Source organism: Pelobates fuscus, chromosome 8 (assembly GCF_036172605.1).
Source record: "Pelobates fuscus isolate aPelFus1 chromosome 8, aPelFus1.pri, whole genome shotgun sequence".
NCBI classification, from domain to species: Eukaryota; Metazoa; Chordata; class Amphibia; order Anura; family Pelobatidae; genus Pelobates; species Pelobates fuscus.
The window spans coordinates 137,865,605-137,879,241 of record NC_086324.1 but is presented as its reverse complement, the minus strand read 5'-3'; the positions used below and the strand labels follow the sequence as shown (position 1 = coordinate 137,879,241).

The following is a 13,637-nucleotide window of genomic DNA, read 5'->3' as shown; positions in this document are numbered from 1 at the left end:
TACTCACTAGAATCACACCTGACAGAGAGGGAACTAACAGAGAAGAAAGCCCGCATAACACACTACCTACAATCACGTATAGGCACCAGTCTGACACAAGAGGCGAGCACGGAACTAGACGAACCTATCACACTTCAGGAACTAACAGGGGCCCTTAAACAAACCAAACAGGGCAAGAGCCCAGGTCCGGACGGACTCCCGATTAGGTACTATAAATCTTTCCCTGAACTCCTTCTCCCACGCCTTCTGGTAGCCCTCAACGCGATTCGCGACGGGACCCACATTCCGCCGCAGTCCCTGGCGGCGAACATTAGTTTAATCCCTAAGGAGGGGAAAGACCCTGAATCATGTGCCAGCTACCGGCCTATATCTATGCTCAACTGCGATATTAAACTCTTCACCAAGGTACTATCGCAGAGACTACAGGCCTACCTCCCGGACCTGATCCACGATGATCAAGTGGGTTTCACCCCACATCGGGAAGCGAGGGACAATACGACCAGGACACTTGCCCTGATCCACGCCGCTACAATCAGTGACACGGGCCTTCTTCTGCTCTCAACAGATGCAGAGAAGGCCTTTGACAGAATATCATGGGACTTTATGTTCCAAGTGCTAGAGCGGCTGGGGATGGGCCCATCCATGATGTCCTGGATTAGAGCCATCTACTCCACACCAACAGCGCGAGTATGCGTCAACGGAGCCTTCACCGACCCCTTCTCGATAATGAACGGGACTAGACAGGGCTGCCCCCTCTCACCCCTCCTGTTTATACTAGCCCTGGAACCATTCTTGACCTCAATCCGCAACAACCCCCTAATACCAGGTCTAGTAATAGGGAGGAAGCGACACTCAGTAGCAGCATACGCTGATGACTTACTATTCTTTGTCACCGAACCAGAAACCACAATGCCAGCAATACTACAGGAATTCGACACGTACGGGGTACTGTCGAATTTCAAGATAAATTACTCTAAATCTACAATACTCAATATTTCAATACCGTCACGCACAGCCACAACCCTGAAGCGGGAACTCCCGTTCCAGTGGTCAGGCACCTCCCTGCGATACTTAGGGACGAACATCACAAGAGACCTCACCCAGCTCTACACAGCTAATTTTCAACCGCTACTCGACATCTTCCGAAAGGACTTTCGGGACTGGGAGCAGGTGCGGCTCTCGTGGTTCGGGAGAATAGGGGTACTCAAGATGAACATCCTGCCACGGGTGCTGTACCTGTTCCAGGCGGTCCCATGCGCCATCCCGGAGGCCTTTTTTAATTCCCTCAGGTCCATGGCCCTTAGATTCGCCTGGCACAAACTAAAGGCAAGGATAAAACATGACACACTTACGCTACCGAAAGAGAAGGGGGGGCTAGCCTTCCCTGACTTTAAAAGATACTTTTATGCCTCGCATATTCAACGAGTAGTGGAATGGACCAAAACAGGTGTGCCCAAACCCTGGAAAGACATAGAATCGGCACAGATAGGCAAACCCATCTCGATCCTCCCCTGGCTAGACCACCCACAGGGCAGACGACTGGCGGCTCCACACCCCCTAATCAAAGCCACAATGCAAGTTTGGCACAGAATAGCCATACCACTAACACTCACCACCACACCATCCCCACTACTTCCACTGACCCACAATGAGAACTTCCCTCCGGGGATGGAACCGAAGACGCTAACTAGACTCTTGACACAGGAGACACCGAGACTCCACCACGCGACCACCAGTGGACAACTTAAAACCCTCGAAGCAATGACAGGGAACGCACACAACTCATTTATGCTACAGTTTAGGTACCGCCAACTACACATGTTCACGCACACACTATTCCATACACATAACGCCGCCAGACCATTGACGGAATTCGAAGGTATCTGCATGGACCCCGATCCCCTAGCGAAGGGCATCTCCATTCTCTATGGTATGCTTATGCAACTGAGGAGAAGGCCACCCCCAAGTTTCATGGGAAAATGGGAAGCAGCACTTAACACCACCTTCACAACAGCCCAATGGGACAAGATGTGCACACTCACACTCCACTGCGCTCCGTCGAGTGGGACACAGGAGACAGCCTACAAAACATTGAGCCTATGGTACCGCACCCCGCTCCAAACACACACATACGACCCCACAACAGACGATACATGCTGGAGGTGCACAAGTCACACAGGGACCTACATCCACATCTGGTGGGAATGCCCAATTATCCAACCCTATTGGGAACACATACACAAAATCATTCAGAGATTTACAGACACCCCACCACCGAAGGACCCTGCAGCACTCCTCCTACACCACACCAAAACCAAAGCATCCGTATACAAGAAATCCCTTACGGTTAGAATCCTCAATGTGGCTAAAAGCCTGATTCCAGTATTCTGGAAAAAACAACACGCTCCCCCGATGGCAACCTGGTTCCAACGTATGGAGGAACTCAGAACGCTTGAGGAGCTCACCCTACAGGCAGAGGGGAAATCACAGACATACCAGACGATCTGGACCCATTGGATCCTAACGACCGGTAAACCAGACTTCCAAGACTTGATACGCTAACAGTCACAGACACGGACGACACTTCTGACACACACCCGGAGACACGACCCCCCCCTCCCTCCTCCAACATACCTGACCCCCTGCTCCCCTCCTCCCCCCCCCCTCCCCCTCTCGGGAACCGGGGGACGAAGACGCGTGCACTAACTAAGTAAAAGAAATATGCTAGATTGCAGGGTTAGACAGGGGCGAGCATAAGAAACCAGGCTCTCCAGGCAGAGGTTGACTACCAAGTGGGGAAAAGTGTTACGTACCAAATCGGTTTAGGGGGAGGCGGATACACTGAGGAGATACACTGAGCCCACATAGCAGAGAGATAATGGGGAAGGGGGACTGACTGAAGATGTGAGACAGGGACGACATCCCGAGATACCTTTAGTCATCAGCCGATCCCGACAAACAGAACCCCCCTCGACCCCCTCTCCCCCATATCACGAAGAGAGGGGCTCCCACCCATGAACCGGGAGGCCCCGGCTGCACATCCCTGAAATCCCCGAGTCGGCCAATACCATAATCACGGCACACGCAAGGGGAAGCCGGAGACATGCTCAGCCCTGTACCCATGCAAGCTAAAGGGACCTGCGAGTCCATTAATGTAGAGATAAGTACAGTTGACAGGGGTAATGTGTACCCCCAGTATATATACGTTGCATATTTTTTACTGACTGGACCTGCGAGTCCAACAATGTTGAATCTTGACATCTCGGAAGGGGCCCATTATACCCCGGAATATATATACATGCAAATGATACCCTGATACCGGGACCTGCGTGTCCACACTGTTATTTATGTTTCATGAAACTACATGCAATTCCAATATACAAATAAAAAGATATTTACAAAAAAAAAATAATTGATCTGTCTTTTTTTTAATTTATTTTTTTATTATATGCTTTCTGTAATAGTCTTGCTTTCTGTAATAGTCTTTCTTTCTAACCTTTCTCTCTAAAATCCTTTAAAAAAAATTGTGACTGTTACTGAAACATTTTGTCCTCTGTACAATTAAGTTTTATTCTCAGTAATTGGGATTTGGGTACTTTCAATAGCCATGGGGAAAAGTGGCAATTCCCCTCTTCCACATAGCTATTGACATCGACTAGCTAGTTTTTATCAATCTTTCTTCCATATAATATTGAGGTCCAGGAAATTAATGTTGGTCTTGCTGAATTCACTAGTTAAAATGATTCCCCAGTCATTATTGTTTAAAAAATTCCACAAGGGAAGATTAATTTCCTCTCCAGATAAAAAATACATAATCTATGTAACGGCAATAGAGCACCAGGTTTGCATCCCATTCACGCCTATCATGGATAAAATTCTGTTCCCATAAAGACATGAATAAATCTGCATAACTAGAAGCGAACCTGGTGCCCATCGTTGTACCACACGTCTGGAGATAAGTCATTCTCAAACCAGAAATAGTTGTTGGTAAGGATCCAATTGATCCCCTCTAGAATAAAATTGATTTGAGGTATTGTTATTATTATTATATTATGTTATTATTTATATAGCGCCATCAAATTCCGCAGCGCTTTACAATGGGTGGACAAACAGACATGTAGTTGTAACCAGACAAGTTGGACACACAGGAGGGGTTGAGGGCCCTGCTCAATGAGCTTACATGCTAGAGGTAGTGGGGTAAAGTGACACAAAAGGTAAAGATAGTATTAGACCAGTGACAATTGCAAGAGAGGAAATACTTGTTGTGGAAATACTTTTAAAAATTCTAGAAAATGTCTAGTAGATAGCCATCCCTTTTCATGCGTGATGATGGTATATGTCGAGCTTACATCCGCTGTCACAAGTTATAGATCTGCTTCCTGTGGTTGATCTTTCAATAAAGTCAAAGAGTCCCTTGAATGACTTGGGCATCTTTGTACAGTGGACTGCAGGCATCGATCTATATACTGGGAAAGTTTGCTGGAAATAGACCCTATCCCTGAGACTATTGGGCGGCCCTTGGGTCTTTCTTTATTTTTTGGGATCTTTGAGAGATAGTAAAACACCTGAATTCTATGATTTAAAAAATTTAATTATTTTTTATTTAAAATTCCTAATGATTTTCCTGTGTCGATTAATTCCATGTAGCTTTTCTTCATTTCTGTTATAGGGTCTTTTGGCAATATCTTATATGTATTCCTATCCCCTAATAGTCTCAAAGACTCTTCTACATAGTCCTTCTTCTTTTTTTTTTTTTTTTTTTTTAAATTCTTTATTTTTATTGTGCTGTGAATGAATAACATGCAGGCTCGTGGTGCCCCAACAGCATTCCTCGAGCTTATACACAGATAATACAGTTGGCGCATTAAGATTAACGGCACATTTTTATATATGTTGAAGTAATGCTGAGTAATTCTGTAGATTAGACCTTGCGCGTGGCAATAGCATAAGATTAATTTACAAGAGAGAAATAGACAGAGCTGTCATAGGTTGCTAACAGTATAATGTAAACTTATGTCTTAATGTCTAAACTACACAGGCAAGTAGCCTCACTGTGTGAATGCCAAGCCAGTATAGGTGGGCAAGCTTCCCCAGCAAGCTTAGACATGAGATGTAGTAGTTATCTGGTAAAATGGCTCAAATATGCTTAGACTTAGACACAAAAATAAGAAAAAACCTACTTGTTGTAGGTATAAACAGGGTAATGCTTTCACTGCCTGTGGATGCTTATTTGGGATTAGCAGTGTTAGGTCCTGCAAGTTATCAGGCTCAGTAGTTGTGGAACATATAACACGAATATGTTAACTTTGTTTGCACGCCATGGGCTTAGTAGAATAATATGCAAGACAGTATTGAGCTATATTGCTAGACAGAATGCGGGGAGGAATAATGCAAAATAACATAATATAGCAAGTGGGGAGCTAGGCTGGTAAATTATTGCTTATAGTGGAGTAGCAAGTCTGTTCTCCCCAAACCTTCGGCGGAAAGCTTGACCCCATGGGACCTGTGAGAGGCTGTTTAGCCGATGTCTATCTGCGGCAGGTTATTGTCCTTGGGTGGTATAAGTTCGTGCTGGTGATAGGTACTGACCCGCTTGTGCTCGCGGTAGCCTTCATGGTGCTGCAGATTCTCACGCTGGGTGTGTGGCTGACACTTGTGACGATCTTGTCTGGAGTGCAGCTCCCATTTGGGTCGATGTCCAGGTGAGTGCTGTGTGCTCTCTTCTGTCCCCTTCCCCGGTTTTAGGTAGGTCGGGCAGAGGGAGTCACCTTTTGCTGGGTCGGCCCGCAGGTATGTTCTTTTGAAGGGAGAGCAGTGTGGGTTGTTTCTGCGCCTCTCTGCCTGATTCGGTGGTAAGCCTGTGGTGGCTCCGATTTTGGCGCCCTCTCTTTTACCATCCGCCATCTTGTCTGCAGCGTCTTGGTGTCTGAGCAGGGCGGCCCTGCTGCTGCGCCCTAGATGATCGGGGCATGCGGGAGTAAGGACCGGGATCACCCCCCCGGTCCAGAGGGGGGGGGACGGGGCCAGTTCCCGTCGGGTCCGGCCTTGGCTGAGTACCAATGAGCAGGATAGTGGGGCAGCGGCCGTCTGCCCCACTCACCGCCGGAGTAGGCCTCGTCTGCGCCGGTGAGGTTTCTTCCTCCAGGGGACTGAAACCTTGCAGGCCAGCCTCACCCTGGGTCCGATACTCTCCCCCCGATGTGGTCCACCTCAGCTGGTCGGCTTTTTGTGCCCAAAGTTCATTTTCCATGCTTATTTCTTTGTTAGTGCCAGGAGCTGGTCTGTCCTGCGACCATCTTGTTTGGCGGCCTGGCCCCGCCCCCAGTCCTTCTTCTTTAATAGTACAACTCCACCCTTATCTGCAGGCTTAATGACTAAAGTGTCATCTTTTTTTTTTAAATCTTTTAGAGCTATTCTTTTCTCGTGGTTTAAATTATATTCCTGTTTTTTATTTATTTCAAATCATACATTACCATTTTCTCAAATGTAATTTCCTCTGAAACTTCTCCTATTGGAAAAAAGATTTGAGGGGTCTTTCAGATCTGTGTGTTTCAATTTAGTGCATTCTCTATGGGGATTTAACTCATTGGTATCATGTTTGCTGAAGTATTTCTTTAGACACCTTTGTTGTTTAAATTTAAGTCCACATAGAAATTACATTTGTCAAGTGACTTTGTTGGGGCACATTTTAGGCCTCTTTTTAACAGTGTTGTTTGTGCTTTCGTCAAAATTCTATTTGTTACGTTGAAAATGCCACTCTGTTTTGTTGACTGTCGTCCATTGGTCCGGTCTCTTTGTATTTTCCCCTGGTTTGTGTCTCCCAAGACCGCCACCAGAAATGTTGGTGCCCCTAACTGAGCTCAGGATCTGGGCCCCCGGGGGGCCGCCTCCAAAACCGCCCACAGGGACCGCCTCCAAATCCCACCCACAGGAATACACACACAGACACAAACACATTCACTGATACAAAATGACACAGACACACACACACACATACATACTAACAGACACACAAACTGATACGCATATAGGCATTCATACTGACACACACATACTGAGACATACACACATATACAGACACACAGGCGTACATAGTGACAGACAGACACATACTAACAAACATACAGACACACATGCATAAGGACATACAGACAGACATACATACATTCATACTGGCATACAGACACTGACATCTATACATACATACAGACATACATTCATACTGGCATACATTCATACAGACATATGCATACAGACACTGACATCCATACATACACACATTTATAATGACATGCAGACATACATACACTGACATTCATACACACATAATGACATACATACATACATACACTGACATTCATACACACATAATGACATCGACAGACAGACAGACATGCATACAGACAGACATACAGACAGACATGCATGCATACAGACATGCATGCATGCATACAGACATGCATACAGACAGACATGCATGCATACAGACAGACATGCATGCATACAGACATGCATGCAGACATGCATACAGACAGACATACACACACACACAAAGCTAATTTTCCAGCCACCCTCCTGTTTCTTACCTTTTCTTTGCAGGAGGGTGGCTGGGGATGATGGGAGTAGTCGGCTGACTCTTCCTCACTGCCGGGCTGTCTCTCCTCCCGCGCAGAGTGCGCTGGGAGGAAGTGACTACTTCCTCCCAGCAGCACTTGCGCTGCTGCTGTTTTTTTTGTTTTTTTTTAAAGGGGCCTGATCGCGCTATACCACGGCCGCAGCGCTGACCGGGCCCCTGAAAATATGGGGCCCATCAGGTGGCCCTAAGTAACTGTTATGGTTGTCACACCCTGATGGCGGCCCTGCTTAGGGGATCTGTTTAAGGTTTCAAACCTATTACTCGTGGGCAATTCTCTTTTTCTTCTTGAGTTGTCACCATCTCTATTCTGATTCTAATATTTACCCCTCAAATTAGAGGGGTAAGTGTTTAATTTTTAGCGCTCCACTTGGGAAATTGGTGGTGGACTTGACCCCCAATATAACTATATTTCTTTCTGATCCATATTGGTGGATAAGGAGAGATTTCCACAACAGTGTGGTAGCAGCTGTTAATATCACATTTCCGTTATTGACTTAAGCGCCTTAATATATATTTTTTGCAGTTGTTATGGTGCTTGGATTGCTCCTGTAAGTTTACTATAGGCTGGCAATCCACATAATGAAAAGTAAAAAAAGAATAACCATAAAGGGTAATCATGACTTATGTATGCAGGTGCAGGTGTTTCTAGAACAAATTGGGATCTCCTTAATTGATGTAAACCTGTGTCTTCTTCCACTTTACCTTTGCAGTCTGTATGGGTTAAAACAGGAACCTTGCAATGGTGGAGGGACTGGAAGCCACACAAGTGGATTGATGTCCGTGTGGCGCTTGAACAGTGTACCGGGACTGATGGTTCCACGGACAGCATACTCTTTATTTACTACACACACTACGAAGAGAAGAAGGTACAATATGATAAGGAGTATTATAAACGCATGCTAATAGGGGATGTATGCATCTCTTTACTTTTGTAAACCGGGGTAAGTCTGTAAAATTCTGGAAGTAAACCAGGCAACATAGCATAGAGGAGGGGAGGGAATGTATTGCAACCACAATGGAAGACAACGTATCATTATGGTTAAACAGAATGCTTTGTTTATTAAGATTGGATTTGTGGCACAAATGAATATACTACATCCCTATAACCAGTTACGGATTCTTGCATTTTTATTCTTCGCACATAAATGAAACCATATTTGCTGTGAACAGAGATGGAATTTTAGCAAACATTTTGAATGATTATTTATCAATATTAAATCTCAATGGGATGTCATTGTATAGCCACCTACCAAGCTATTTAAGATCTTTATAGGAGATAAGTTGTGTTTCTGTGGCTTATTTGGTTATTTCAAATAATTAGTGACACTATTCAGAGAATTTTGTAAGCATCATATAAAATTAACCTTTCATGTATAATATCGTCTTATGCAATGAATATGTAGCTTATCATAGTGATAAATTATATATTTGATTGCTTTAGGAGACGTTGGTTGAAAACTCGCCTCGTCTCAGTTGTAGCAGCGCTTCTTTGTAAAACGCACCCACCGTTCTTCCTTCCGCCCTCCCTTCTTGTTGATTGGTTCTGCTTAGGAACACTCCCCCAAGCATGGTGCTCTTCTATGACGCCAACACACTGGCTTCATTCCCTGCACATCTGCATCAGAATAGTTTGACATCTGCCACTGCAATCCTATACTTCATTTTGCACTTGATAGAGGAATAAGACAGTAGTAACTTACTGCCTATGTTGCAGTAATCTGTCTCTAAAGGGGCATTCCAGACACCAAAACTGCTTCATCTAAATAAAGTTGTTATGGTGCTAAGATGCCTCTGAGAGAAATCTTACCTTAAGGAGTTAAACTGTTCTGGAACTCAAAGTCTTTTAGGGGTCTGGAGTTTCCCTTAAAGTGTATTGTGTGTTAGCATATTAATGTTTCTGAGATACATTACACAAGCACACTTTTTATATACTGGTTTTGCATATCACTGTTTATGTCCACACTGTAACTACTACTTTCAATTGTTTATTTACTACTCTAATTCTATTCCAGTACATTCACGTGTTTCTTAATGAAGTTATGATTTTGGTGCCTGTACTAAGTGATAATAAACACTCCTTTGGCATCTATACCCCTGAGAGGATAAAGCAAAGATGGCCTGTTCGACTGGCAGCTTCCACCGAAGAAGAAATGAATGACTGGGTAAGCAAATAAATAAGATGGTTGCTGCCCACATCTCTGGGTATGTACTTTTAAAACACGTTTTAGATGACCCGTTGGAGGCAACAGAAAGAACATAGATATGAATATTAATGATGTAAAGATACATTGTATTAACTATTGTACTAACTCAATGTGGTTCATAACCCCTGGATTGGGACACAAAATTGGGTACCTTAAGATTGTAACAAACACATCCGTATTGTCTGCCTAGACAACTGTTCAAAATAAATAATTTACTGTAACAGTACCACTTTCCACACAGTGCACTGAAGTCTCACTGGGAAGGGGGTAATGAAGGATTTTTAGAATTAATTTGTATGACAGTTGATGACCGGGCCACTTAACTTGTTCAGAATGTAAGAATTAGTCTTCCAACTAATCTACATAAATATGGTCCCTGTCAAAAAAGCTTAAGAGCCACTGTATTAACTGATAACTTGGTCCAAGTATCAAAATAGATGTATTAAATGTGTTCGGTATCTCCACATTATTAGATTGGCATATGTACTAATGACTGTAGCACCTAATTAAATCTTTCTACATTTTCTATTTACAGCTTGTCCTTTTGAATATGTCCTGCTGTGAGAGTAGAAAAATACAGGGCTCCCCAAGTGCACAGGCAATTTGGTCTGTTACTTGCAAAGGGGATATATTTGTGAGTGAGCCAACTGCAGAATTGGAATCTCCAACTAACTATAGGTCATGTGACCAAATGTAAGTCTATTAGTTGATTGATGTATTCTGTGTTATACAAATGTTTCCTTAGGGATGACCTTTAAACACCTTTGCATAGATGTGCTAAATGTCCCTTGCTATGCTTCCATTCCCTTCCTCTTGCATGCTGGTCTTCACTCGCAGGAGAAAGTTACTGATTACAAGGCAGGGGTATTATATATATGTAGATGAGAGTAAACATCAAAGGTCCACTTTTAACATTATGGATAAATATAATTATTCATAATGTTAGAATTTTCCTTGTTAATTTTCGATTTAAGCCGCCCCCCCTTTGGAAATCTAAATAAGAAGTAAAATTAATTTTAAATCCAGCACCATGTTTGCTGTGGCCACTCCGCCTGATCACTAGTGATGATGATCACAGGCCAATCAAATTTTTTTCATGGAGAGGCTTTGGGACCCCATGACACATGCACGGCTTCCCCAATCGGACATTTCTCATAGGAAAGTGTTATCCCAATGCTTCTCTTTGAGAAGAACTATCAGCATCCGGTGTCATCATGCCCAGTGAATGTTAAGTCTGTCAAGGGAAAGTGCATCTGGTAGCTGTATAAGCATGCAGACTGACAAACTTAAGCATTGCTGTTTCTCAAAAACAGCAATGCTTACATTTGTCAATCTGCAGGGGAAGGGTATATAAATCAAAACTATTTAATGAACATGTAGTGGTTTAGTACTTAGAGTGTCTATTTAAATTATTTTGCATATTTTGCATACAAGTATGCAAATTATAATTCATTTCAGATGTTATCTTGTCCAAGTTCCTTTACAATGTTATTAAATTAAACACTGTCATATTTCTTATAACCCTGTGCACATATCAGTTTTGGTAATTAGGACCTGTCATTCAGGGAGGCATACTGTATGCAGAACTGTGCCAGTTTTAAGCATGTGCTACCAATGGCTCATCCTTAGAAGGTAGTTTCCTGATTGAACCCATGAGCCAAGCATATGATCCTACAAAATAAAATGTGTACAAAAATTCTGGTGTACCTAATGTAACACACAGGAGAGAGGGAGACAGACTGGCACTGAGCTGCTCGAAAACTGGAACAAATAGGGATTCACTAAAAACCTATATAGAAGATAAGTAGAGAAACACTCTAAAAGAGTATATAATCCAGGAGCTAGCTAAGTGACTAATTGCTAAAGCACTATGTGTGGAAGATAACGATAAAATGTGGAATTATAGCTAATGCTATACCTTTAAATACTCAGTATGTGTAGTGTCCCTTAAAATGAGGGATCATGGATAAAAAGCAGATAAATGCTGAGAGGAAATAAAAAAAATAGAAAGGAATAAATACGTTTGGATTTAAACCTAAAACATGGGACAGAATGGTAATAACAAAATAGAGAGAATGAAATATAAAAAATATGTAAAAATAAAAAGATAGAATTGGATGAATGAACTGAGCTCCTAATTGGATGTGCAGCAAATATGTATAGAACAGGTATCTTAATCCCCAATAGAGTGTGGGGTAAATGATGCTTGTTCCAAATAATATTCTTTGTATAATCAAAGATAAAAGTATCTAAATATTAAGCAACACAGTATATGGAACTGTTAGCTTAGGCAATGTATACAATGTATCGCTTGCAGATTGAAGCAAAAAACTGTATCTATTCATAAAAAAATGCCAGTTTATTTTACACTTAAAAATATAACTTAAAATGGTTAAACGTTGCAAAAATACAGGTCAAAAATAGCCAAAAAAATAACAGCAAGGACCTTCGGATTAGTTGAGGATGGATATGGATTGTGTTGGTCTGTATTCCATCCTCAACTAATCCGAAGGTCCTTGCTGTTATTTTATACATATAAGTCTGGTAATGCACTCTTTTTTTAATAAATTCTTTATTTTCAAAGTTGCATATTTAGGCTTACATACAGATCATGACATGGTGGTACGTCAATTAAAGCAGGTTTCTTAACACTGTCGCGTTGTTCATGGTAGTGTTGCTGTTGCTAGCTGCTGAGCACATACAGTTCACAAATTTATCCCATGTCCAATCTGACTGATTGGTGTACATTATCCTTTTAACCGGGTAGGGGTGAACTGGGGTACTTGGTCCCGGGGTCTATGAGCTTCTCTTGTTGGTTGTTGGCAGTATCTCTTCCCGTTTCTGTTGGGGTTGTGGGGGAAGGGGGTACCGTAGAGGAGGAGGGAGAGAAGGGAGAGAGAGGGAAAAAAAAAGAGGGGGGGGGGAAGCCAGGGTCAGTGATTGTTGTGGGTGTGTGTGGTGCGCTTTGCTGTCCGCCTAAGCGTGTCGGTGGTGGGGGGTGGGTATTCTCACTGTTTGCTTCTTCCTTGGTTGTGTGTGGGGGTTTCGAATGTGTAGTCGGGGGGGCCTAGGGTGGAGGCCTAGTGTCTTCGGGGTTCATCCCGTCGTTGTGCGGTGCGGGATCCCGCCTCTGGCCTTGGTATCTGGTCTTTGTGGACCATTGCCGTGCCTGTTGTAATGGTTGAAGCCGTGGAGCTGTGCTGTGTTCTGCCCTAACCGTCTGGTGCTTAGGCTCTGGGCGGGTGTTCGTCTCGGTTGGGATTCCCACCTGTGGCCCGTGGGGTAGCAGTAGTTCGATTGTCGTGGTCAGGGGCGGGTATGGGATCTGTCCTGGGGTGCCCCCTTTATTTCCTGGGCTTCCTCCTCCTCTAACATGGTAATGCACGCTTGAACTATTCTTGACCTGAACTTTTGCAACTTTTAACCATTTTAAGTTATATTTTTAAGTGTGAAATAAACTGGCATTTTTTTTATGAATAGATCCAGTTTTTTGCTTCAATCTGCAAGCGATACATTGTATACATTGCCTAAGCTAACAGTTCCATATACTGTGTTGCTTAATATTTAGATACTTTTATCTTTGATTATACAAAGAATATTATTTGGAACAAGCATCATTTACCCCACACTCTATTGGGGATTAAGATACCTGTTCTATACATATTTGCTGCACATCCAATTAGGAGCTCAGTTCATTCATCCAATTCTATCTTTTTATTTTTACATATTTTTTATATTTCATTCTCTCTATTTTGTTATTACCATTCTGTCCCATGTTTTAGGTTTAAATCCAAACG

At 43.1% G+C, this 13,637-nt stretch overlaps 1 protein-coding gene across 1 annotated transcript in view; it reads left to right on the top strand.

The window, feature by feature from the left end:
• Positions 1 to 13,637, top strand: part of TECPR1 (tectonin beta-propeller repeat containing 1) — an 80,085-nt gene that overhangs the window by 37,186 nt on the left and 29,262 nt on the right. Inside the window, exons 12-14 of the mRNA XM_063430343.1 lie at positions 8,347 to 8,502; positions 9,649 to 9,798; positions 10,376 to 10,533. Of these exons, the coding sequence (XP_063286413.1) occupies positions 8,347 to 8,502; positions 9,649 to 9,798; positions 10,376 to 10,533 (464 nt within the window). The remainder of the gene's footprint in view (positions 1 to 8,346; positions 8,503 to 9,648; positions 9,799 to 10,375; positions 10,534 to 13,637) is intronic.